Below are 27,962 nucleotides of genomic sequence, written 5' to 3' on the forward strand. Positions count from 1 at the left end.
TATATAATTTCGAGTATACAAATCGAGTAAACATTCGAGTGTTGTTACTATTGTTGCGTACGGGTGGGTGGAGGATCCAAGTAAAAGCCAACAGTCGTTTCACAGCATTTATTGATGATTAAGGAGTTACACACACTGTCACTGCTCCGTCCAGAATGAATTATATCGCCTACGTACCGCCTTATAATGGGTAGATCTCTCAGGACGCCTAATCTGTTTACCTGTTGTCTAGTCACGTATTCGGATATGTATTTCCAAGACATTGGGACTTCCCGTACCGATTCTGAGAAATAGCTAATAACGGTCATTGTTTAGCCTAAATGCACTTAGAGTCCAGATATAATCTTTGGAAGTAAGTGCATGCATTTAGTTAACCGATAACAGATATCCGTTGGTCTAAGTACAATTCGCTCAATCCACGGCGTACGGAACACTATTATTTTTTTATAATTTCAGGAATTTTATAATCTCGCGAATGAACAAAGCAATTTATATGCAGTAGAAATATTAACTAGATCGAATTGTGAGCATAGCCGTATAGCACGGTGGAAAGATATAACAGTCGACGAATTTAAAATTTGGCTAGGACTTTTGCTGCACATGGGGAACATACGATTGAATCGTCAAAGTGATTATTGGAAAAAACATTATTTATTCAATCTCACCACATTCTCCCAATTTATGTCTCGTGATAGATTTTTTTTGATTCAGAGGGCTTTGCATTTTAATAATAATGAAGAAGATGATAATAGCGAAAATAATGAATAAATATAGGTACTGTATAGCGTGCTTTATGCAAGATGCAGGAAGACGCGCCTTCCAAGAAATGTCTAGACTTCCACACTGTCAAAACATTTGTGAGACAGCTATTTTATAAAATATCAGTATAGCACAGATTCTAGCTCAGCATTGAAAGTGTTAAAAATTAATCTTAATGAGCTGTATTTCGTTTTTTATGTAATTGGCCAGGTAGGCACATTGGGATTTACCTGTTAGGCCTTCCTGGTATATGTGTATATAAAAATAAAAATAATATGCTGTGAAGCGATTTTGGCCTTTCATTTGGATCCTGAACCCAACATTACGCAACAATATTTGTGAAAATACACATTTTGCAAAAAATTGCGTTTAATAGTTTTAAGTAAAATATTACAAATAAACAACAACAGTAAAATATCGTAATATTTATTTATTAGTGAATAATATAAACAGCTTACTGACAAAGCGCTTAAATTTCTGTTGTTATTTGTTAGCACTGTACTGATTGAGAGAGCTGTCTCTTCATATATTTTTATAAAAGACAAATATGTATAGAAATAGATTGAAGACTTAGGGATATATCTCGCAAGTTCCTCGAAACAAGCACAAGGATCTCATTAAATTTATTTTATAAGGAGATTTAATTTAGAAAAGAAAAAATATTATAATTGAAATTTTGTGTTTTTGTTTAAACCATTTATCTGTAATAGAAGTATGATGAAATAGTAGATAAATATATTAAACTTGGAGCATATTATAATTGTGACTCCGCAAATTACTTTTTTTCCACAAAATTTCTTAACAAAACAGATCCATTGCGTCTACCCTGTCTTCACATTCCTTACCATGCAAATACTATACATATAATTACACTTGCAATAACAAATTTCATGAAATACAATCAATTTTATGTGGTGGTACAATTTAGCGTAATGTACTAACAAGTGGCGCTTGGCATTGTTATTATCTATGTTTATTTTCCATTTAATCTTGTTTTTGGCTTTAAATTACTGTTCTTAGTGTTATTAGATCGCCGCCAGTAATTTCAAAAGTAGATCGCCAGTAGTGATTAGATGTTTGGCCACCCATGATATATGTACACCGACTAGGGATACTTCAAATATTCCTCAAATCAATTATTCGAATATCGAATATTAAAATTATGAAATATTCAAGTATTCGAATATATTATCCTGTTTACCAAAAAATTGTATAGCTGAAAATCTTGATTTTTCAGCTTTAATAAATGTTATTACAAAAAATATTTGTCAATACATTAATCGAATATATAAATGAACACATTTTCATATAGTGGTTGGTTTAATGAATAATGATATATGTAGATCACAAAATAAACCTTCAAATTTCTTGATATTCGAAAAAATAGATTTTCTCAAAACAAGAATTTTGACTCCAACCTCCCACTACTGACAATATGTTGAAACTTGCCAATTGGGAAATGAAGAAAAGAAGAAATTATTTTTTAAATACATATTTACTTTTATTGATAAATAACAATAAGAACTCGAATATAAGATTTTTCAGTAAATGATTTTGAACAAATTTCACACTTATAAGGTTTATTAACCCCCGTGTGTGATCTCAAATGTGATTTCAAACAAACGCCACATTTGTGTGCTTTTGTCCCAATTTGTAATATAATATGTGCCATGAGGCCAGAGTTATGGGAAAATGATTTTAAACAAATGTTACATTAGTGCGGTTTTATCCCAGTGTGCAATTTTTCATGTGCCTGGAGGTTAGATTTTTGAGAAAATGATTTTAAACAAATTTCACACTTGTAAGGCTTTTCCCCCGTGTGAGATCTTAAATGTAACACAAGTTTATAGTTATGAAAAAATGATTTTAAACAAATATCACATTTGTGTGGTTTTATCTCAGTATGCGATTTTTTATGATTCCTGAGGCTAGATTTTAGAGAAAAAGATTTTAAACAAATTTCACACTTGTAAGGCTTTTCCCCCGTGTGAGATCTTAAATGTTTTACAAGTCCACTTTTTTGAATAAATGATTTTAAACAAATTTCACATTTGTGTGGTTTTATCCCAGTATGCGATTTTTTATGTTCCTGGAGACTAGATTTTAGAGAATAAGATTTTAAACAAATATCACATTTGTGTGATTTTAACCCAGTATGCGATTTTTTATGATTCTTGAGGCTAGTTTTTAGAGAATAAGATTTTAAGCAAATTACACACTTGTAAGGCTTTTCCCCCGTGTGAGATCTTAAATGTTTTACAAGTTCGTTTTTTTGAATAAATGATTTTAAACAAATATCACATTTGTGTGGTTTTATCCCAGTGTGCGATATTTTATGTTTCTTGAGGCTAGATTTTAAAGAATAAGATTTTAAACAAATATCACATTTGTGTGGTTTTATCCCAGCGTGCATTTTTTTATGTGAGTCGAAGCTAAATTTTTGGGTAAATGATTTTAAACAAATTTCACATTTGTAAGGCTTTTCCCCCGTGTGACATCTTAAATGTAACACTAGTTGATATTTGAGAATAAATGATTTCAAACAAATTTCACACTTGTGTGATTTAATCCCAGCATGCGATTTATTATGTTTCACGAGGGTAGATTTTTGAGTAAATGATTTCAAACAAATTTTACACTCGTACGGCTTTTTCCCCGTGTGAGACCTTAAATGTAGCACAAGGTTATATTTTCGAGCAAATGTTTTTAAACAAAAATTACATTTGTATGGATGTATCCCGGTATGCAATTTTTCATGTGATACGAAGTTAGATTTTTGAGAAAATGATTTTAAACAAATTTTACACTTGTACGGCTTTTCCCCCGTGTGAGACCTTAAATGTATCACAAGTTTATATTTACTATTAAATGATTTTAAACAATTGTCACAATTGAACGGCTTTTCTCTACTATGTAAAACAAGTGCAGATTCACTGGGCAATGGCTTTGAACAAATTTCACTACTCTTTCGGTGAAATTTTGGTAATTTCTTTAGTGAAGGCTCCTCGTCCCATATTACATCTTTCAGCAGAACTTCTTCCGTCTTGATCTTCAAGCAGTCATCTAACCTCAGTTGGGACGTTTCGTTGCTTCGAAAACAAGCCTTTCGAAAGCTGATCAACGATTCCAGATTCGTGTTACACGAAAGACACACCGTGTCCGGCAACCCGTCGTCTCTTTTAACCTGCAGGTGAAAATGTAGGATTAAGAGAAGAGTTAACCAATGGGTTCCATAACAATTGTAACCTGTAACCAGCAACCGACCTGAATTTGACAGCAGGTCCGAATGCGTTGCTCCAGACGCTCTGGATGAGGATCGCCGAAGATGGAGACTGAAGACTCGGCCGGAGCTGATCCAAGACAAAGTCTGCACTCCATCGTCCCTGTATTTAACTCTGACAGCAACCGGTAAATTAGTCAAATCAATTCACCGAATGCTATTCGACTAATACGCTTTTACCGAAAATCTTACACTTAAATAGCGACCGGTTCGGTGATTACTAGTCAAATGTGAACCTGTCACAGGACAACTGGTCGCTCTAGATCGGTCACTCGTGATCATCCGTCACGCTAAAACTGGTCACGAGAAAACTATTTACATGCTAAAACTGGTCACGAGAAAACTAGTCACACGCTAAAACTGGTCACGAGAAAACTAGTCACACGCTAAAACTGGTCACGAGAAAACTAGTCACACGCTAAAACTGGTCACGAGAAAACTGGTCACACGCTAAAACTGGTCACACGCTGAAACTGGTCACGAGAAAACTGGTCACACCCAAAAATTTAAAATTGGTCACACAATCAAAAATATTCTCAAATACTTTTTATTTACGAAATTTTTATTATTATCGACTAGACATATGTTCGAGCCAAAGGCCCTCGTGGCCGTGGCCGTGGCCGTTGTTTGTTGTCTTCGCGAGGAGTTCGCGGGTATCTGTCAGCCCATCTGACGTTCGCATCGCTCGCATCCGAGAAGGTTGGCAATCGCTTTTGCGTTCATTTCACTTTGACAGTTCGAATGTCAAATCAAAATTTAATCTTAATTCACCGCGGTAAATGTACCGCGGGGAGGTCTACGAAAACACTGATTGTGTTAGTAAGAGGATCCTTTATTTATGTTCACTTGTTACAATAGTAATTATTTGTGAAAAAGAAGGTCGTTTTGTTTTCTCAGCTTCGGAGCCAATGGGACGTTGCCGGAGATTCATTCTGCATGTTTTGTACAAGAGCGATGATTATGCCATCGGCTTCATCTTTAATATGGACGGTATCTAAAAGTGAATTCGTCATTTTATAATGAACTTGTTACATCTCATCTACATAAATAAATCGTGTTTTTAGCGTGTGACCAGTTTTCTCGTGACCAGTTTTCTCGTGACCAGTTTTCTCGTGACCAGTTTTCTCGTGACCAGTTTTCTCGTGACCAGTTTTCTCGTGACCAGTTTTCTCGTGACCAGTTTTAGCGTGTGACTAGTTTTCTCGTGACCAGTTTTAGCGTGACGGATGATCACGAGTGACCAGTTGTCCTGTGACAGGTTCACATTTGACTAGTAGTCCCTTTACCATAGCATCCACAGGTTGCATTATGGGAACTGGATATGGAAAATTTGAGAATATTGGGTGTAGATATCGATAGTGTGGCCTACGAATGGAATGACAGATAAATGTTATAACATTTCTCTGCAAATAGCCCTTAAACTCTATATACACCATATTTTGCCCGACAGAAGATTTAAAAAGGATTTCCCACCTAATGGTGAGTGAACTAAATTAAGGACAAAAATAATTGCTTTTGTAACTTTGTATTACCTTTTGCTATATATACTACATATTGTATAGCAACCATTGTACATATTTACAATAAAATTTATGGTAAAATAAAGTAATAAAACGGAATAAAATAAAAAGGAATCAAAAAAGATATACAGATTTTTTTTTTATATTTGCCTTATTTATTGTGCATAAATAATGTACATATATTAAAATTGGTTTTCCAATCATTAATATTAAAAAAGGTGAGAAGAAAACGCATGTATAATAGATGTTATTGTGTAGTGAAAAGACTTGAAGAAAAAGAAAAAGCTTTAATACCATTGCGTAAATCGCCACCCCATGAGTTTTTTTTTATTTTAAATTTTTGTATTGTTTTGTTATGGAATGAATTATTTTGATTTCCGATGTTGTTTTGAATTGTTGTTATTATGGAATGAATTATTTTGAATTGTTATGTAACGAGTGCCACTTAAAATCAAGTTTTGCAAGTGATGTGTCACCGATCATGGTTATTGTGTAGTGAAGACTGATTAGCTTTAATACCATTGCGTAAATTATCACCCCATGAGTTTTTTTTATATTTTAAATATTTGTATACCAGACCATTGATTAAATACTGTGTTTTCTTTGATTTATTTTCAGTGCGTTCCAGTATATTGTTATATTTTAAATATGTTACATGTATTTGCAAACTTTCATAATTATTGTGTATTAAAAAAATCTCGAGACTTTATTTCTTTCAATTTTAAAAATGTTACTGTGTACTTTTTATTCCCATTATTTAAATAATTAACATATATTTACTTTTTCTTTATCATAATTTTCAACTTCAACTTCAATTTTTGTTATAATTCGCTTTAAATTTTCAATAGCAAGTGGAGACTCTTGTCTACTACAATCCAAGACTAATTATCGCCGGAAGATAAAGAGTGATATATATTTTCTAGTTTTTTTTCCGTTCGATTTCGTGTTTGAAAACAGATTTGAAATGTTGTTCAGTAAAACTCAAAGATTGTTAATGATAACAATGCCAGCTGTTCTCTAGAGTAAGTATCAAATGAAACACAATGTTTCCACAAATCGACTTTCAACTTTTTCTAGTTGTTCTTTAGCTGCAAGGGGGTGGGGGGGGGATGTGTGGATAAATACAGTGACTGCGAATGTGGTACAGTGACGTCATTTGGGGGGGCATGCCATGGCAGCTGCCATGCCTTAGTTTTGGAATAGTGTGAATTTAGAGAACAATAAGAATTTAAAGATTAATGAAATATTATGATTGTTATGTTATGTTACTTTTGAGTAGCATAAACTAGGCCAAAAATAGAATCGCTGCAATAAAGCTTATGTAAAAAAAGGTTGTATTTTGTTTTGTTAAATGGTATTCCTTGGGTAAAATTCTTAGAAATTGATCGACCTGTGGAGCGAATTGTTAGAAAGGTATTTGTTTTTTGTTTTCAAGAAAGGTTTTAAATTAATATTTTAATGAATCTGTTCAATCAAAAATGATTTTATTTCTCGTATTTTTATTTGCAGACGCTCATTCTCACACAAAACAACGAATGAGATGGATTTAATCTTCATGTGTAACGAATTCGGTTCAAAAAAACTTTTAGTTATTTATTAAAATTGCTTTCTGACCTAAACCTTATCAATGTTAGTACATAAAGAATACAAATATAAATTTTCAGCTTAATACGTTCAGGGGTGTGGTAAAAAAAACCGTGTGCTCATAATATTTTTGCCTTTTTTAAGAGGAAAAAATCCCACTTCTGGTTAATTAAGCACAGATATTTAAAGGGTCGATTAAAATAGTGGAAGGAAAATCCGGTACACTGCCACTGTCGGTTAACGGGTGTTCTCGAAATTTTATATATAACTTGGCATTAAGTTTTTAATTCTAGATATGAAATATCAGTTCAATACGCCAAAAAGCTTCCGAGAAAAACATAAAAACACCTCGATCTTATGGGGTAAAAGTACTACTCCCAGTTGAGATAAAAATAATTTTAAATATACATATGTACATACATATATAAAATTATAAAAATAATAAAAAGACAATCAGAAACACACACAAACGCACACTCAGACACAATCTTCTAGATTATGAAAACGTGATCAGTGATCGATTCTGAGTTTGAATTTTTGCATGATCTCAAAACTTCATCTATTGTTATTACGTACATATGTATGTACATATGTAGATAAAGTAAAGACAGTCGGTAGAAATAAAGTTAATTGATAGTTTTTTAGTGACACAGTTTGATGGACGATTTTTGCTAACCATGTGAAGATTTTTGAAAAAAATTTCCGGTTTATGAAACTTATTGATTATTTATTATTTATGTAATATTGATTGAAGGACTATATTTTTTCAATAAGAGTAGACATTTAATTAATAAGTCCAAAAAATAGCGTAAGTTCGAGCGTACAAGTTAATCCAAGTTATAGATATGAAATTTCAGTTCGATATACGGTTTAGGATATATAATAATTCAATGAAAAATAATTCTACTTTCGGCAGATTTGAAAATTAAAAAAAACGATTCAAATTTTATTACGCAGTAAAACGTTTCAGTTTCAAAGATATTTAATGGTGTTTGAATTATCACTAAAATACACAGACAAACACGTGCATTTTTTAAAAACTATAAAAGGTCTGTTCATACCTAGTCGGCACGAACCGACTTCAGCAGCTATCCGGCCGTACGAAAAGTATTCTTTGGTACATTTTGTATGGGTATGTTCATTTCAACCGCCACGTTTACGCCACGGCAGGCTTACAGCAGTACCCGACATTTCCTGTTCATACCTTATAGCAACATCCGTCAACGTATCGTATCCGTCTTTTTGGCCATCGTGGAAGTATACACGCGAATTACGTGACATGAGTCTGCCGCTTTGCTGTTTTGGACCAATTATCGATAGTGACAGTTGACAGCTGTTCAATCTTTCGACATGGTTTTGGCGCTTGACAATAGTTTTTGACAATGGTTCCTTAAATTTTGTAGAGTTTTTGGTGATTTGTATTTTTATTTTATCCAGTATTGTTTCAAATTGGTATCGTTTAATACGGAAATATTTAAAAAATTTTGTCCATTATCCACAAGCTCCTTATACAGTGTCCAAAACTCTCCTTCGGTTTTTCTATTTTTTAACATGGGATGCACACCAAAACGCCTCCTTGCTTTTTTATTGCCTTCTTGAGCTTCTTCTTCCAACAACAACGCGATTATACATAATTTTTCGTTGGATAAACCTTTTTGCTGACTTGTATTCTGACGAATGCACGTGTATGCATTCATATTGTAACTACTCGACAATATGACGCAAGCAATATTGCGCCATATCGTCATGGCCTGTAATGTATAAGTAAGCCGATTTTGCCTTGCACTCGGCCAAAGTGCTGTAAACGTGACGTGACCGCGACGTGTAGGTAGATATGAATAGAAATGTAATAAAATTACATTTGAAACGGAGTCGTGTAGTGCTGAAGCCGTGCACTGCTGTTAAGTATGAACAGACCTAAATACGTGCCAGTGACCGATTCTGATAAGATCAGTCAAAATTTCACAAGGTCACAAAACTCCATCTATTAATAAAATATAAATTTTAAAATACAACTTATTATATTATTTTGTTTTAAATAATCTTGAAATTATCAATGCAAAAGTGCGATCTATCCGTCGACGTAAAACAACTTTCATTCGATCTATAATATTTGTATTTCGACATACTGAGGTTAGGTAAATATGAAATTAAGTATGCTCGTCGTTCGGTATCTTGATATTCGACCTACTCGCTTAGGTGTATAATATACCCGCATTCGGCGACTCGAACCTCATTTGAGCGGTTGTTGTCAGAGTTGGATGCGGGGACGATGGAGTGCAGGCTTTGTCTTGGATGGAGTACTCCGGCCGAGTCTTCCGTCTCCATCTTCCAGAGACCAGGTCCTCATCCAGAGCGTCTGGAGCAACGCATTCGGACCGGCTGTCAAATTTATGTCGGTTGCTGACAACAGGTTACAACTATTGTGGACCCCATTGGTTAACTCTTCTCTTAATCCTACCTTTTCACCTGCAGGTTAAAAGAGGCGACGGGTTGCCGGAGACGGTGTGTCTTTCGTGTAAAACCAATTTGGAATCGTTGATCAGCTTTCGAGAGGCTTGTTTTCGGAGTAACGAAACGTCTCAACTGAGGTTGGATGACTGCTTGAAGATCAAGACGGAAGAAGTTCTGCTGAAAGATGTAATATGGGACGAAGAGCCTACCGAGAAGAAATTACCGAAACTTCACCGAAAGAGTAGTGAAATTTGTTCAAAGCCATCGCCCAGTGAATCTGAACTTGTTTTACATAGTAGAGAAAAGCCGTTCAAATGTGACAATTGTTTCAAATCATTTAGTAGTAAATATAAACTTGTGATGCATTTATGGTCTCACACGGGGGATATACCTTACAAGTGTGAAATTTGTTTAAAATCATTTTCTCAAAAATCTAGCTTGGTATCACATGAAAAATTGCATTCTGGGATATATCCAAACAAATGTAACTTTTGTTTAAAATCATTTGCTTGGAAATATAATCTTTTGCGACATTTAAGGTTTCACATGGGGGAAAAGCCTTACAAGTGTGAAATTTGTTTAAAATCATTTACCCAAAAATTTAGCTTCGACTCACATAAAAAATTGCACACAGGGATAAAACCACACAAATGTGATATTTGTTTAAAATCTAGCCTCACGAAACATAAAATATCGCATACTGAGATAAAACCACACAAATGTGAAATTTATTTAAAATCATTTATTCAAAAAAACGAACTTGTAAAACATTTAAGATCTCACACAGGGGAAAAGCCTTACAAGTGTGATATTTGTTTAAAATCTTATTCTCTAAAATCTAATCTCAAGAATCATAAAATATCGCATACTGGAATAAAAGCACACAAATGTGAAATTTGTTTAAAATCATTTGTTCAAAAATCATTTTATCATAAGTATGAACTTGTGTTACATTTAAGATCTCACACGGGGGAAAAGCCTTACAAGTGTGATATTTGTTTAAAATCATTTACCCAAAAATTTAGCTTCAACTCACATAAAAAATTGCACACTGGGATAAAACCACACAAATGTGATATTTGTTTAAAATCATTTTCTCTAAATTCTATCCTCAAAGAACATAAAAAATCGCATACTGGAATAAAAGCACACAAATGTGAAATTTGTTTAAAATCATTTATTCAAAAAAATGAACTTGTAAAACATTTAAGTTCTCACACGGGGGAAAAGCCTTACAAGTGTAAAATTTGTTTAAAATCATTTTCTCAAAAATCTAGCTTGGTATCACATGAAAAATTGCATTCTGGGATATATCCTTACAAATGTAACTTTTGTTTAAAATCATTTGCTCGAAAATATAGTCTTATGCTACATTTAAGGTTTCACACGGGGGAAAAGCCTTACAAGTGTGAAATTTGTTCAAAATCATTTTCTCAAAAATCTAGCTTGGTATCAAATGAAAAATTGCATTCTGGGATATATCCTTACAAATGTAACTTTTGTTTAAAATCATTTGCTCGAAAATCTAGTCTTGTGCTACATTTAAGGTTTCACACGGGGGAAAAGCCTTACAAGTGTGAAATTTGTTCAAAATCATTTTCTCAAAAATCTAGCTTGGTATCAAATGAAAAATTGCATTCTGGGATATATCCTTACAAATGTAACTTTTGTTTAAAATCATTTGCTCGAAAATATAGTCTTATGCTACATTTAAGGTTTCACACGGGGGAAAAGCCTTACAAGTGTGAAATTTGTTCAAAATCATTTTCTCAAAAATCTAGCTTGGTATCAAATGAAAAATTGCATTCTGGGATATATCCTTACAAATGTAACTTTTGTTTAAAATCATTTGCTCGAAAATCTAGTCTTGTGCTACATTTAAGGTTTCACACGGGGAACAAGCCTTACAAGTGTGAAATTTGTTTAAAATCATTTACCCAAAAATTAAGCTTCGACTCACATAAAAAATTGCACACAGGGATAAAACCACACAAATGTGATATTTGTTTAAAATCTTATTCTGTAAAATCTAGCCTCACGAAACATAAAATATCGCATACTGGGATAAAACCACACAAATGTGAAATTTGTTTAAAATCATTTGCTCGAAAATATAATCTTGTGCTACATTTATGGTCTCACACGGGGGAAAAGCCTTAAGGATTAAGAGAATAAAAAATAAAATAAAAAAATAAAAAATTGGTCGAATTTCTGAAAGGTTTTAAAACGAGTTGTAGAACTTAGTGACGAACTTCGCCTCTTTCTTCACGACAAAAAACCAGATCTCGCTTCTTTTTTAATTTTAGATGAGAAATCATTCACCCAAAAATCAAACCTCACGAAACATTCTAGTTAAAAACATTCAAAAATCAAATCTCATTCTAGGAAATAGCCTTATTAATGTGAAACACGTTTAATATATATATTTTTTGTTAAATAACACATTGTGAGGCATTTAAATACTCACACCATTGAAGTGTGACATTTGTTTGAAATCGTTTTTTTAAAAAACGCTAACTTGTAAATCACTCGAGATCTCATACTGATTCATTTATTCATGTCCTGAGATGATAGTTTTATACTAGTATATGCGTTTCTATCAGAAACTAGTAATAAACAGTTTAAATCTTGGGGACGGTAAACCCTTCTATTCCAGCTGCACTATATATTACTTGTTCTGTATTGATACTTCGTTGACGCTTTAGTAAAACATGGATACGGCATTTCCAATATTTTTTATAGCAACCTATACTAGACTTTCCAACAGTTGGCTTTTCAAGAGAACATGCCCTCTTTTTTTTGACGTTATAAACAAAAACTTGGTGGATACAAATAGAGCCAAAATCCCGAATTCATGATAATATTTTTTGATGATAGAATTTTTTCAATAATAAACGCACTGAACAAAATAACGAAATATGAGGAAATTTGTGATGAAGTAGATTCACAGATTAATACTACTTACATCTGCCAGATTTTTTTTCTCACGATTTTTCTGTTTTAAACATAGATGTATGTAGAATAACACGACATGATGTGTCTTTCGTGTAAAACCAATTTGGAAATGTTAATTCAGCGTTAAAAGCTTTTTTTCGGAGCAACGATATGTCACAACTGAGGTTAGATGATTGTTTGGCGATCAAGTTACATACAAAAGAATTCTTTGGCTTTCATATTTTATTTATTTTAAGAGATATATTTTTATTTATTGCAGAAAATTGAGATAATTTTAGTGAAGATATGTAGCATTGTATGTACTGTTACAATCATTGATGTATAATACACATAGATGGGCCCTGACGTGTGATTTTGGTCAGATCTTGTCTTCACTAACTGAGGGGTGCGGGGGGTTTAACTAGCGGGGAAGTTGGGTTTTTTTCCCTACGACGCAGCGGTACCTACCTACCTACTAAGAGAAACTGTGCATGCGCCATGTATTTTGCATGCGCCAAAAGAGAGACCAGTATAAGACGTGAGGGCGGATCTAGTGTATTATACATCAATGGTTACAATACATGTAATGTTAAATTTTAAACTTGTTCTTTATGTCGAGTCCATAATGTGATTTATTAATAAAATTAAATATTTAAAAAAAAAAATGTCTTCTTTTTTAACATTCCCAGTTGCCAAACTTAACATATACGAATATATGTAGGCAGTGGCGTCGCTAGGGGAGGTAAAACAATTGTGTTTGTTCCCCCCCCCCCCTATCAACTCCTTTCGTTTTAGACCATGCAGGTTTTTCTAAATATTTTTATTAGTAAATTACATTCGTCGTTTTTAAGGAGCTGTAAAAAGCCGACCAATGCGAAAAAATGATAAACACGCTGAGAAATGTTTATCTACAAATACGCAATATGGGATCTACCTAGGGTTGCCAACTTTTTCTCGAGACAATTCCGGGACAAATAGCTCAAAACTCAATTTTTATATATTTTTTTTATTCGTTCGGAACATATTTTATAGTTTTTACATGCGGAAAATATTACTTTAGAAAAAAAATTGTCATCATGTTCAGTCATCAAAATTTAACTGGCTTTCACGCCTCGTTAAATTTGGTTCCTTTATTCGAATACAAAAAAATATATACATAAGAGTAAAAGAGGTCGTATTTGCAATTCCGCCTTTACTAAGTCGATATTCCTGTTATTCCTGGCCTTCGTCCATACACTTCATGTGACTCCACTCTCTTTCTGGGTAAGCATTACTACAGGGATGGACATAATGAAAGACACAATTTTCATCAGCTCAACCGATTTTTCATGCTTTTTGAAATAATCTGCCCATATCTTGTCATCATTTTGCTTGTCTAACAAAGTGGAATCGCCACTTTATTCCAGATAATTTCTTATTTTGCAAACAGCCGTATAACTTATAGCCTCTATTGTCGCGATTTCATGTTTATAAAATATTCTAGTTTTTATTAATGCTATAATACTTGCATTTCTCTCTTTAAAAAGAATTCCTTTTCGACTAATATAAAAAAAAATCTATTTAAGACTCTCAAGCAATTTAAAACATAAATGAAAGTATTTTTTTACAAATTAATCACCAACTTTCCCTAAAAATATTGTAAATCTGCAGCAAAAGAAAAAAATCACGGTTTTGTTAACGAAATAATAAAAAATCTTCGCAGAAACGCTCGTATATGCTTTACGTAATTCAGGAGCAAACTCATTTCTCTCATTGCACTTTTATTTTTGAAGGATAATGTTGTATTATTTTTTGTTGGTGAATTGTGTAGTAAATAAGGATGAGCTTACAAAAAAACTAGCCCAAAAAAATATTGTAGCGTAGGGGTGGGTGGAGGATCCAAGTAAAAGGCCAAAGTCGTGTCACAGCATTTATTGGTTATTAAGTAGATACACACACTGGCAGTGCTCCGTCCAGAATCGCATAAGTACCGCCTTATAACGGGTCGGTTGCTCAAGGCATCTTCAACGTCCGGTTTGCTTGCCTGTTGTTATGGTCACGTACTAGATGTCCCACGCTACCGGTATGGGTTCTGAGAACTCTACCGGAATGCGACCCCGAGTTACCGCTACCCCCGCTAAGTGCATTCGGGGGAGATAATCCTCAAAACCAATTATAATGGTCACACAGTCTCTGGGATGCTACTCGGCCTAATCCGATTGCACTTACTCGGCCTAATCCGAGTGTACGTAACAATATATATACTATAATTGGAAACCCTTTGTTCCAAAGTTGGGGTGACACCACTGTATATAATATATGAATATTAGAAAATCCTTGAACGTAAAATCCAACATGGCCACCCTGTCAGTATTGCCAGTAAAAAAAATCACTTAAATTGCTTAGGAATCATTTTTAATGAATACGTACCTACGTTGTGCAATTCTCTGCAATCAGCGACAGTGATACTACAAACACATTGGTGGAGGAGCGAAATGAATATCTAATAAAAGCATACCTCTTCTATAATTTGTATATAAAATTATTATTTTGAATAAAAACACCAATATTTTTTTTTACTTCCGCCATCTATGTTTAAAACTAATAAAAAAACGTCAACGGTAAACGTCACCGAGTATCTCGCCGGGCAGATTTGAAAAGCTTCTTAAACGATATTTTATCTATATCGTAATGGCGGAGGATCCATTTACTTATATTGATGACCAAAATGAGCAATATGGCAAAGTATGAAAACGATCGGATAAGAGGCAAACTTTTTCCTGAATTGTAATCGTAAGTTAAACGTAAAGGAGGTATGTAAGGAGATATGTAAAAAACAAATACTTCCAAGTAAATTGTAAATAATACGCGACTTTCCTTTGCAAGTCGTAAAATAAATAATTATGGACAAAATAATACGATAATAACCCTACACCGTTCACTTAAGAGATCCGTGAACCAGTTATTTTATATTTGTGAACGACATGTCTGTGAGCCGACGGTAGTGAGCAATTTGTCGGTGAACGAAATGTCGTGTATTCATGTATAAATCGAGTCGTTTATTTTATTACGTTCGATATTTTTAAGTTGGGCAATGTTAAATTATATACCTTTTACAGATATATTTGGGCTCCTGTCAAGCTTGGCCCTCGTCTGTTGCATGACTTTGCTATGCAGTAACTACGCTATTGCTCTAATCAGAATTAAATACAGAGACGATGGAGTGTCGGCTTTGTCTTGGATTAGCTCCGGTCGAGTCTTCTGTCTCGATCTTCGATGATCCTCATCCAGAGCGTTTGGTGAAACGCATTCGGACCTGCTGTCAAATTTATGTCAGTTGCTGGTTACAGGTTACAACTATTGTGGACCCAATTGGTTAACTCTTCTCTTAAACCTAATTTTTTCATCTGCAGGTTAAAAGAGGCGATGGGTTGCCGGAGACGGTGTGTCTTTCGTGTAAGACCAATCTGGAATTGTTAATCAGCTTTCGAAAGGATTGTTTTCGAAGCAACGAAACATCTCAATTGAAGTTAGATGATTGCTTGAAGATCAAGACTGAAGAAGTTTTATTGGAAGATGTAATATGCGACGATGAGCCTTCATTACCGAAAATTTCACGAAAGAGTTGTAAAATTTGTTCAAAGACATTTCCCAGTGAATCTAAACTTGTTTCACACCAAAAAACACATACTGGAGAGAAGCCGTTCAAATGTGACATTTGTTTAAAATCATTTAGTCAAAAATGTTATCTCGAGTCACATAAAAAACGGCATACAGGGATAAAACCACACAAATGTGAGATTTGTTTAAAATCATTTGCTCTAAAATATAAACTCGAGTTACATAAAAAATTGCATACTGGGATAAAACCATACACATGTGACATTTGTTTAAAATCATATATTCAAAAATTTCAACTCGTGTCACATTTAAAAACCCACTTGGATAAAAAGCCCTACCAGTGTGAAATTTGTTTAAAATCATTTACTCATAAATGTAGCCTCGGCTCACATAAGAAATTGCATACTGGGTTAAAATCACACAAGTGTGACGTTTGTTTAAAATCGTTTACTGAAAGTTATAGACTTGTGTCCCATAAAAAATTGCATACTGGACTAACACCACATAAATGTGATATTTGTTTAAAATTATTCGTTTATAAAAATGAATTTGTATTACATTTAAGATCTCACACGGGGGAAAAGCCTTACAAATGTGATATTTGTTCAAAATCATTTACTCAAAAATCTAACTTTGAGTTGCATAAAAAATTGCACACTGGGTTAAAACCACACAAATGTGACATTTGTTTAAAATCATTTACTCAGAATTCTTCTCTTGTTCGTCATTTGAGATACCACGCCGGAGAAAAGCCTCACAAGTGTGATATTTGTTTAAAATCATTCACCCAAAAATCGAACCTCACGAAGCATATAAGAACTCATCATAAGAAATAGTCTTATGAATGTGAAATACGTTTAATATCTTTTTTTGATAAATATCACACTATGAGGCATTTAAATTATCACACCGTACAAGTATGATATTTGTTTGAAATAGTTTTCTAATAAACGCTACCTTGTAAATAACTTCAGATCTAACACTGACAGTCATTCTCTAAAAAATTTTGCTTGTGGGTTAATATAAGTTCTCATGAGATGTAATAATAACATAATATGTAAATAAAAATATTGTTTATTATATGAATACTGTTTATATACTATAATTTTGGTGCATATGTTATCATTATAATTCGATTAGAGAATAGAGGATTCCTGATTTATAAATCATCAAACATGTCAGGTGGAAATTGTTTTACACAAAACTAAAACGATCAGAATAAAACCTTATTTTTATACTTTTTCTAAATGTCTATTTTCAATCTGCCTTACACCAGGCTAGTATCACCATTTTGGGTCACTGGATACTTATGTTGACATGTACTTTTTTAAGTAAGAATATCGAAAATAAATTTGATCTCTTACTAACGTGCTAAAATGTGCTCAGGAAAAAAACATTTCGTTATGTCCTAAGAACAAATATATTTTCATTTCAGTTATTTATTTATATATGGCAAAAACAAAACAACTTAAAAATTCGCCGTGCAGAACAAGTTTTTAAATGAAACCTTATTATTTATATTAAATAAATCAGATGTAACAGCTCTAGAGATGATATTTTTATGGTAATTGGATCATTGGTCACATTACGATCGCCCAAAAGACAATTTTTGCCATAAAAATCGCGAATACAAAATATTTGGCACTCTAGTTCTCGTTAGTATGATGGACTTTTCAGCTGCCAGATGTTCCGTTATAGAGATTTTAGTGACTTTTGGACGAGCGCTTTGATAATCACCGAACCGTTGACTACAATCGTTTACTATCTGCCACAGATGTCTCTAAATGCACACGTATAAAACTACAAACAATGAACTAAATATTAATGTGTCGGCTTTAAAATTGATCCTTGTGGAAGTTACTAGTGTTAAAATATTGTAATAGTTAATGGTGGTTTTATTATAGTAACATACATTTGTAGTTTAATATAGTGCGTATAGCTAAATATTTTTTTCTTAATACATATGGCTTTATTAGTTTGGTTAACTGTCACGAGGAGTGTCCAATAAAATAAAGTTATAAATAAAATAAAACTTCAGTGCATGTACATATGTACATAAACTGGTTGCTGACCACTGCCGACCGCTGCGTCGAACTTTTTTTTCACCACTTCCCTGCTAGTTAAACCCCCCGCACCCCTCAGTTAAGGGGACGAGATCTCCAACGAAATTTGTATGTAAAGGCATATCTATGTATTCTATATCTATGGACTCTAGTTATGAAAATGTGCAGTAGATGAAATGCATGAATTAAGATTCAGAAGTAGTGGGCTGATCTTTTGCATCTACATACATACATAAGTCAATAATATCGGCGTTCATTAAAAATGATGTCTCAATTGCGTGATTTTTTTCTCTATTTTCTTGATATTTAGCGCACCTAGATATATGATTTGTCATTTTTGTAGCATTTGGAAAGTATTATTTCGTATCACAATTAGGGTTGCCAACCGTCCCGGATTGGCCGGGATTGTCCCGTAATTGGAATCACTGTCCCGTATCCCGGATGAATGCTAAATTGTCCCGGAAATTTTGAGGAAACTATTACATTTATTGAAATTGAAATTGACATCGTGTACATAAAGTTTTCATTTTTTTCAGTTTTTTCAGATTTTTCATTTTTTTTTATTTTTGTCATTTTTTTCATTTTATTCATATTTTTTATTCCATTTTTTTCAGTTTTTTTCATTTTTCATTTTCACTTTTCGGGGCGGGGTCGAAGGTCCTGGGGCGTCGGAGGCATCGGCGGTGCTGGGGGCGAAGGCCTCGGAGCGTTGGAGGCGCCGGGGGCGAGGGCCCAGGGGTGCCGGAGGCATCGGGGCGTCGGCGATGCACAAAACGTAATTCGTAATCACTTTGTAATTTGTAATTCGTAATTTCTAATTCGTGCATCAATTTCTTTCCGAAACCAGTCGATTTAATATATTTAACTTTATTTTTATTCGAGTTCTAATTCCTTTTCACCGATATGAGCGCTAGAGCGATAGAAGGAAAAAAATGGTTTGGCAGGAAAAAGTTATCTTGGCTTCGAAACATGCGCATGTGGACCGATATGAGCGCCGAATAGTTGTTCCGAGCCGTTGAAGACCGATGCGGATATCTTCAAATAATCGACGAGGTGGTCGCCAACGTCCGGATGCGGACAAGGCATTAACAACAAGAAGAAGAATTCCTTTTCGAAACCACCCGTCGAAATCAACGGGCCCAACACTAGTGTCCGATAAAAACTTGTCTGTTTGTTTATATTACTCGCAAGATGGGCAAGCATCGGTAAAAATTGCACAATGCATTCAAAAATTATTCAGCAGCATAGCTCGATCGTTAAGCTTCTGCTTAGCGTCGAGAGGCGCCGGGTTCGATTTTTTATTTTATTTAAATAGGCACACATACAGAATAAAATATAAAAAGAAAGTTGTATAATGAGACAAAAAATAATAATAAACATAAATAAAAATATAATATTCCATTTACAGTGAGCACCACATGGTGATATAAAAAAGTAAAATTACAAAAACATCAAGATTTAAAAAAAAAAGAAAGACAATAAGGGTTGTAAGACAGGGAAGGTATGTTTACCGAATCCCGGTCTAACGAAACACATGTTGTGTAGTTTGAAAGAGGATCGTTTATTTGCGTTCAATTGGTACAATGGTTATTGTATGTACGAAAAGGTTTCTTCGGAGAAGTGATCTGTTTGAACTCCAGAGGCTCACTCTGCCAGTGGAGGTTGCTGCGTTGCTTTATAAACGTTTTGGGTTGAAGTGTGTTGTACAGACTCCAGGGATGTTCAACTCGAGAGTACCCCGGAAGTCGGTTTTGTGAGATAGCTAGTGGTAAGCTTGGGCGGGGCTTGTTTCCTCAAGGTGCCTTCCTTCGTCGTCGATGGTCTGGTCTCTGCTGATGTCGGCTGCTCTGCTATGTCCCTTTCTCCTTCGTAATGTGCGTGGGATGCGTGATGTGGAAAAAGGGAGGAAATTGTATAATAATGAAAACAGGTTGTAATTCTGTTTGTATGGTGACTGTATTTTATATATATATATATATACAGAGATCAAGCAGGGGGGACAGGGGGGGGGGGGGTAACAAAGTAACCACGCGTGCCTTTTGAGGTTGGCCACGCGTAGCTCAGTTGTCTGCCTTCTGGACGAAGACAGACCAAGCTTCCTCTGGTGCACACCGGACGGATACTGGAGCTGGTCTCCAAGTATCGTCACAACCCTCACCAGCCTCTAGCTGGTGATTTCGGTGGCGAGGTGGGCCCCGTAAACAACGGGGTGTTTACGCGCCAAACCGCTATTGACAACCGTCAGTTTGTGTGCCAACCGCTGTCTCAGGGTGGCCAGCACAAAAATATATCGGCCAAATCATGGGTCGTAAAGCCACGAAAGCCGATCATCAGACATAGTCTGAACATGTGTCGTGTGCACATCTTTTGTTCTTGGTACTCGCGCTGACCTACTTATGCTGCGAGCGTGGTTTTATGGGTTCATACGCCTGGACGTAGTTCCTGGTTTTTATGGGTTCAGTGTGTTCTTCCTTTGTTTCCAAGACACGTGTATAGAAACACGTGTCGACCTTTTTACGAGGCGAGCGTGTGCCATGCGTTAATGACTTTCCTGGATATGTGTCGCAGTGACCTGATGAGATCATTTAAGTACTACTATATGCCTACAGGGTGAAGAAGCAAATCAACCACATATTATTTTCTTCACCTTTGTTCTAAAAATACTAAAAGAGTCACTAAAGAGGTCAGGACAATCATCTAAGCTATCGTAAATACGGCATATACGAACGATTGCACTATTGAAAGAAGTGTTGCTTTGACAAATTGATGGAAAAAAAGATTTGTGCATCTGGTAAATCGGGCATTAACGTTAAAATTAATCTCACTTAAAACAGATGTGTTAAGAATACCATTAGCAATCTTATATAAAATTAACAAATCAGAAACCCTTCTGTGCTGAGACAAAGTCTGTCATTATAAGATGGTAACAGTTTTTTAAGACCAGTCTTATAGGATAAATGGCGCAAAAAACCCTTCTGGATTGTCTCTAAATGCTTAATGTGAGTTTGGTAATAGGGAGACCATATGATTGAGGCATACTCCATATTACTACGAACCAAACTGTAATAGAGTAGAATCAGAGTATGGGGATTCTTAAAGGGCTTCGCAACTCGGCAAATAAATCCCAAGAGTTTGTAGGAATCTCGTCATCGTCATCGTCATCGAAACATTCGAGAATATTCCGCAACAACAAACTAAATGCTCGTACGACCACTTCCATCAAGCATTCCAGAAAATTCGACGCCTCGACGAAAGCAAATTCCTCTCGTACGCATCAACAAACTAAATGCTCGTACGACCACTTCCATCAAGCATTCCAGAAAATTCGACGCCTCGACGAAAGCAAATTCCTCTCGTACGCATCAATAACCACTTCCACCAAGCATTCCAGAAACCATATAAAAGGAGGTACAACCCAAACAACGCCAGTCGACCCACAGCAGCAAGCGTCGACACACAGCAGCAGACCAGTCAACATCCAGCTCCTGACCAGCCACCACTTCACTACGCGGACTTGGAAGATCAACCAGCCGGACGAGCACAACAGTGTTTCGTTAGGCTGGGATACGGTCAACACATTCGCTACCCCGCCTACATTGGTACTACCCCGACGTGATCTACGCAACCTTCTGATCATCCAACAGCGCGGTCAACATATCGCTACCCCGCCTACATTGGTACTACCCCGACGTGATCTACGCAACCTTCTGATCATCCAACAGCGCTGTCAACACACATCGCTACCCCGCCTACATTGGTGACCCCATCTTTGAACTACGCAGCCTTCATTGCAGTCAACAGCGCAGTCAACACGGCAGCCCACAGTGCAGCCTCCACAACAACCAACAGCCGCCACGACAGCAGTCAACAGCGCAGCCTACATAGCAGCCCACATCGCAGCCTACATAGCAGCCCACATCGCAGCCCACATAGCAGCCCACATCGCAGCCTACATAGCAGCCCACATCGCAGCCTACATAGCAGCCCACATCGCAGCCTACATAGCAGCCCACAGCGCAGCCTACAAAGCAGCCAACAAACGCCACGACAAGGCAACAGCCAGAAGCCTTCACGCAACCGCAAGCTTCGAGCAACCACAAGCTTCACGCAACCGCGAGCTTCATGCAACCGCAGACTTCACGCAACCGCAGCCTACAACGCAGTCTACAACGCAGCCCTCAACGCAGACTTCAAACGCAGTCCGCTACATGTCCCCACAACTAGTGACCATGTCAAACAACTCCGCAGCTTTCGCCACAACAAGACGCAACCCGGAGACAACAACCAAATGGATCCACTACTGTTGATCCGCCAGCACCGCTCATCACACCTTCGATGATTCATCACCTCGATGAGCCCATGCAGGACGCCGCAGCCTGCACAACAGCACCGTCCAGACCGTCACAAACCTTCACTACCATTGTAACGACCGCAGCAGTAACATGGTGTGAAAGTACATATGGACCAGCTACCGACACAACCCGCTGTTGAGTCAACCCACTCCAGCACAACCGGCGAAACAAATCGCCACTGAGCCAACTAGCTCCAACACAACACAGCCGCTGTCGAGACAACTAACTCCAGCACAACCAGCAAAACGCCTGCACAATAACACCGTCCAGACCACCAACCTTGACTACCAACGTAGCCTAGACAGAATAAGCAACCTGGTAGAGAACAAGACTTGGACCGGCATGCAATACAAGATACGCTGTCGAGACAACTTTCTCCAGCACAACCGGACAAACAACGACGCCATCGAGTCAACAGACTCCAACACATCAAGATTCCCACAAAATCACACACATCGCTAACACTCACCGGAGAGCCATGTAGGAATCTCGTCATCGTCATCGTCATCGAAACATTCGAGAATATTCCGCAACAACAAACTAAATGCTCGTACGACCAATTCCATCAAGCATTCCAGAAAATTCGACGCCTCGACGAAAGCAAATTCCTCTCGTACGCATCAATAACCACTTCCACCAAGCATTCCAGAAACCATATAAAAGGAGGTACAACCCAAACAACGCCAGTCGACCCACAGCAGCAAGCGTCGACACACAGCAGCAGACCAGTCAACATCCAGCTCCTGACCAGCCACCACTTCACTACGCGGACTTGGAAGATCAACCAGCCAGCAACACACTGCCGTATCCAGAGACTTGCTGAACATAGCCGAATGCCGAGCCAGCGACACTCTACCATATCCAGCGACTTGCCGAACATAGCCGAACAACGAGCCAGCAACACACTGCCGTATCCAGAGACTTGCTGAACATAGCCGAATGCCGAGCCAGCGACACTCTACCGTATCCAGCGACTTGCCGAACATAGCCGAATGCCGAGCCAGCGACACTCTACCGTATCCAGAGACTAGCCAAACATAGCCGAATGCCGGGCCAGCGACACTCTACCACATCCAGAGACCTCTGAACGATATACTTTTACCAACAATTAATCATACTTGTGTATACGTGTTACTACCAAATAAATACCACATTCAACATATAGTTGTATTAATACCGAACACAGACGAACCTGTCTATAATACATGGCGGACTGGTGGTGAAGAAGACCTTCACAACAAGACTAGATCTCCATAAGTTTATAAGATTTAGTAACAATATGATTAATATGTTCATTAAATGATAGTTTGGAATCTATAAGTATTATGGAGGATGAACGAATGAGACGACTGGCATGTTAATGCACGTGTTTATTATATGACAGCTGAAGACAGAGTGAGTAGTGGCTCTCCGAACCCAGCCGGGTTGGTCCCCACTCGCAGGAAGGCAACCAAACTCGACCATGTCGTATAAGCGAGCCGCCACAGTATACCTAAGTCTCTGGCACAGTTTTTCGCTATAAGATCTACGTTATCAATATTGTAAGTAAATTCAATTAGGTTACGATTTCTGGAAAGTGTCAATGAGAAGCATTTAGAAATATTGAGATGCATAAGGTTTACATTACACCATTTAGATATTATATCAATGTCGGATTGTAATTTTAAGCAATCCGACTCACTATTGATAGGATGGAATACCTTACGATCATCGGCATAAAGTAAGCATTGACACTTCAGTAGGGGGATTAGATCATTAATAAAAATAATAAACATAAGTGGTCCAAGGTTCTAGGGGCAGATGAGAAACCCTTAATTGTAACCAATTGACTTGTCAAATTAACATAGGAAGTTAGATCTCACGAGCTGAAAGTATTTTTATGAGTACATCTGTAGTGCTGCTGGTCAGACTTGGATATTTGTGACTCCAGATCGATCGTTTCCTATCAGAGTTTGCCAATTTTCTCTGATTTCATTGTTGAAACGGTTCCCGTTTAAAATTTTGCTAAAAAAATCCTTCCTACCTACAATGTCACCACTATTTGAGTATTGTAGGCACATAGTACCACAAACAATGATCTCACCAGGCCACTGCGACACATATCCTGAAAATCGTTTACTCGTGGCAATCGTATACACGTGTCTTGAAAACAAAGGAAACGTATGACCCCATTCTCTTACGGACATCGTCCTGGCTTTGACCCTGTGGCGGCTCGCTTATACGACATGGTCGAGTTTGGTTGCCTTCCTGCGAGTGGGAACCAACTCGGCTGGGTTCGGAGAGCTACTACTCACTCTGTCTTCAGCTGTCATATAATAAACACGTGCATTAACATGCCAGTCGTCTCATTCGTTCATCCCCCATACTGGTGACCCCCGACATCGAGCCACGCAGCCTCGATCAATTTCAACATGCCGCTCATCTCTGCCTCGCCGAGCCAGGCGGGAAAGCTACCCGCCGCGCCCCCATCGCCATCAACACAGCACGCCGCGGGTGACAATAAACGAGCAGACACGGCTACCTACCTACCTACCGACGTCCAGCCACAACGTCGATGACAGGTGCTTACAAAATGGGGGAGCGAATGAGACGACGATCTTGACAGCTGGATGTGGAGTCATGCGCGATCCACTACACATAGAACGGTCATCCAGCACCACAAGACATACACCACCTCAGCACCATCATCATCATCATCATCAAGGCCCCGTCCGTCCCCACGAGCGTCGTCACGCCGAGACGGGCGGTAGCGCTACAACACCTCCACGAGCCACAACGACTCACAGTCCAGCTCGGAGTATCATCAACCACATCGATGCCCCTGCCGCCCCCGCCGCCCCACCAACCGACATCAGCCTCGGAAGAGCGGCGCCGCCGCAGCATCGCATCGCATCGGCGCGACCATCGGACCACCCACCGTCCTGCTCGCGACGTCACCGCCCTCGAATCTACCGACCATTCAGGGCGGTACACCTATGTATACAGCGGATGACCCACGTCAACAATTTTTTTCTCCCCACGTAATAATTTTTTCTCTTTGTGTAACAATAATTTTTTTCTTTTGTAAAATTTGTTTCTTTGTAATTTTGGTATCGCTGATGCTGGGGGGGGGGGGGGGGTGATGTGGCGGCTCGCTTATACGACATGGTCGAGTTTGGTTGCCTTCCTGCGAGTGGGAACCAACTCGGCTGGGTTCGGAGAGCTACTACTCACTCTGTCTTCAGCTGTCATATAATAAACACGTGCATTAACATGCCAGTCGTCTCATTCGTTCATCCTCCATAACCCCAAAGCTATAAAACTCTCGCCCTGAGAACACGTGCCCTGGAGAACAAAGAGATCTTTTGCACACGCCACGCTTAGAACTTCCATATATAAAGCAACGCAGCAACCTCCACCGGCAGAGTGAGCCTCTAGAGTTCAACTAGATCACATCTCCGAAGAAACCTCTTCGTACATACAATAACCATTGTACCAATTGAACGAAAATAAACGATCCTCTTTCAAACTCAACTGAATTTCCATAGGCCGGGAAACGGTCGAAACCTTTCACTCGACCACCTGTTCTATAGTATCATTAATTAAATTGGTCCGCTCTTTAATTAATACATTTCTCCGACCCACTTGCCCAATTTTGATTTTTGGCCAAAGCAGTACGTAGTATCGTGTCGGCAGAGTAACGTTGGTAGAGGTGCGTTTTGACGTGGTGTGTGTGTGTGAGTGAGCGGTGAGCAGTGAGCAGTGAGCAGTGAGCAGTGAGCAGTGAGCGGTGCTTGGAGAGGATTGTGCGGTTGTGAGGAGTCTGGAAGAGAGAAGGAAAATTGCAGTGGCGGGCGCCGGGTGTCTTGTGGGGGGGTCTTGTGGGGGCGCAGGCGGAGGCGGGGGCGGAGGCGGGGGCGGCGTGGACTCGCCCCCCCCGGCCGCCCCTCGCCAGCTGCCCCTCGCGCTCCTCGCCCCCGACAGAAGGTCTCTCTCGCTCTGCCCCTCTCCCCACACCCCACACCCCACACCCCACACCCCACACCCCACACACCCCACACGACGCGAATGTCTTCGTCGAAGCCTCGCCCACTTCCATTCACAAACCACAAAGGCCACTCACAAAGTGTACCAATCGCGTGCCACTTTTATCAATACAAATATGTCCCATATTGCGATTGCGAGACAACTCCACTCATTCTCAAATATATATAAACACTGATTGCACCAAACGGTACTGTCCCGCTATGTGGAGCCACTTTTTTCAGTTTTTATTTATTTATTACAAATTACAATACAATTAAACCGTAGTGACATTACAGATATACTCCAGGGCGTCACTTAAGCTGAGATATATATACATCTATATATATATATATATATATATATATATATATATATATATATATATATATATATATATATATGTATATAATAATACATAAAAAAACACGAGCGGTGACGTCTTTTCTGTTGAAAGCCGGCCACGCTGAAAATTTCCAACTAGAATCATTTACAAATCCAATAGAAAGCAGGTGTAAAAATTGTAGCCAATGCAAACAAACCGTAGATCACCGTCCGTCGAGGATTTCGAGTTTTGTAAAGGTGTGTTTAGACCGGTGCTACTCAAACTTTTTCAGCTGGCGGACCAATATATATATATTTTTCAGTAATTCTCACGGACCAGCATCATATTTTTTGCTGCTTTTGAGTGAAAAATTGTTCATATAACAAATAAAAATAATATTAAATATAAATAGTAAAATTTATTTTGTTGAATCATGTACGAAGGCCTCAGGGCAAGATAGTGTCAACCCTCATTTTGGTAGTTTTGAGATAAATCAATTTTAAACTTTGTTCAAATCCATAAATCAAAACACGTACTTTTTTAAATACTTTTTATTTTTATTTGCTTTAATGATACCTGTAACAAAAAAATATCAAAACATTAATATATTAAACATAAAATTAAAAAATAAAATGGTGCATATAAAAAATTGTGGGTTGACACTATATTCCAAACCTAACCTCACAAATCTTTTTTTTAAATATTGGAGAATATAGTGTCAAGCTACATACCTCATTTTCACTTCCTGAAGAGTTACAAGACATCGGAACATAATCTGGATCAAGTACAGAATCATTAGAATCCTCAGCAATACTGATGTTATCACAATCAAGTCTTCTTTCGGCACTGTCAAACATTTCGTCACTTACTTATTGAGGTTGACACTTTGTTGTCACGAGTATTGTATTCATAAAACATTCATTCCGTAAAAAATGTATAAGGGCTATTAAAAGTCATCTATTGGTCAAAAATGAAATGTGTTTGGATCAAAATATAGCTTATGATTAATTTACATACTCGGTTCAATATCTCTATTTTAAAACTCAATGTTATTTCACTTTTCAATTGACAATATTGACTTTGATCCCG

The 27,962-nt window shown here is 37.3% G+C and overlaps 4 protein-coding genes across 4 annotated transcripts in view; 3 read left to right on the top strand and 1 right to left on the bottom strand.

Moving 5' to 3' along the window:
• Positions 1-1,172: 1,172 nt before the first annotated feature.
• On the bottom strand, positions 1,173-4,300 carry LOC143919093 (uncharacterized). Its single transcript, XM_077441279.1, has 2 exons — positions 4,024-4,300; positions 1,173-3,943 (listed from the first exon to the last, which is right to left on the bottom strand). Exons 1-2 carry the CDS (start codon positions 4,135-4,137, stop codon positions 2,474-2,476), a joined length of 1,584 nt encoding a protein of 527 aa, XP_077297405.1. The 5' UTR covers positions 4,138-4,300; the 3' UTR covers positions 1,173-2,473.
• Positions 4,301-9,363: 5,063 nt separating this feature from the next.
• On the top strand, positions 9,364-13,178 carry LOC143919072 (uncharacterized). Its single transcript, XM_077441256.1, has 2 exons — positions 9,364-9,538; positions 9,619-13,178. Exons 1-2 carry the CDS (start codon positions 9,416-9,418, stop codon positions 11,755-11,757), a joined length of 2,262 nt encoding a protein of 753 aa, XP_077297382.1. The 5' UTR covers positions 9,364-9,415; the 3' UTR covers positions 11,758-13,178.
• A 9,067-nt stretch (positions 13,179-22,245) lies between these two features.
• LOC143919146 (uncharacterized) overlaps positions 22,246-27,962 on the top strand; it is a 1,208,594-nt gene continuing 1,202,877 nt past the window's right edge. Inside the window, exon 1 of the mRNA XM_077441341.1 lies at positions 22,246-22,631. The gene's annotated coding sequence lies outside the window, so the exon portion shown is untranslated. The remainder of the gene's footprint in view (positions 22,632-27,962) is intronic.
• Positions 26,119-27,962, top strand: part of LOC143919149 (lipid droplet-regulating VLDL assembly factor AUP1-like) — a 7,970-nt gene continuing 6,126 nt past the window's right edge. The window contains exon 1 of the mRNA XM_077441345.1: positions 26,119-26,512. The gene's annotated coding sequence lies outside the window, so the exon portion shown is untranslated. The remainder of the gene's footprint in view (positions 26,513-27,962) is intronic.

Source organism: Arctopsyche grandis, chromosome 11 (assembly GCF_051622035.1).
Source record: "Arctopsyche grandis isolate Sample6627 chromosome 11, ASM5162203v2, whole genome shotgun sequence".
NCBI classification, from domain to species: domain Eukaryota; kingdom Metazoa; phylum Arthropoda; class Insecta; order Trichoptera; family Hydropsychidae; genus Arctopsyche; species Arctopsyche grandis.

Coding starts and splice junctions, on each gene's coding strand:
- LOC143919093 (XM_077441279.1), bottom strand. CDS start 4,137: ATGGAGTGCAGACTTTGTCTTGGATCAGCTCCGGCCGAGTCTTCAGTC. Junction 3,944..4,023: donor GGACCTGCTGTCAAATTCAG/GTCGGTTGCTGG, acceptor TTTCACCTGCAG/GTTAAAAGAGACGACGGGTT.
- LOC143919072 (XM_077441256.1), top strand. CDS start 9,416: ATGGAGTGCAGGCTTTGTCTTGGATGGAGTACTCCGGCCGAGTCTTCC. Junction 9,539..9,618: donor GGACCGGCTGTCAAATTTAT/GTCGGTTGCTGA, acceptor TTTCACCTGCAG/GTTAAAAGAGGCGACGGGTT.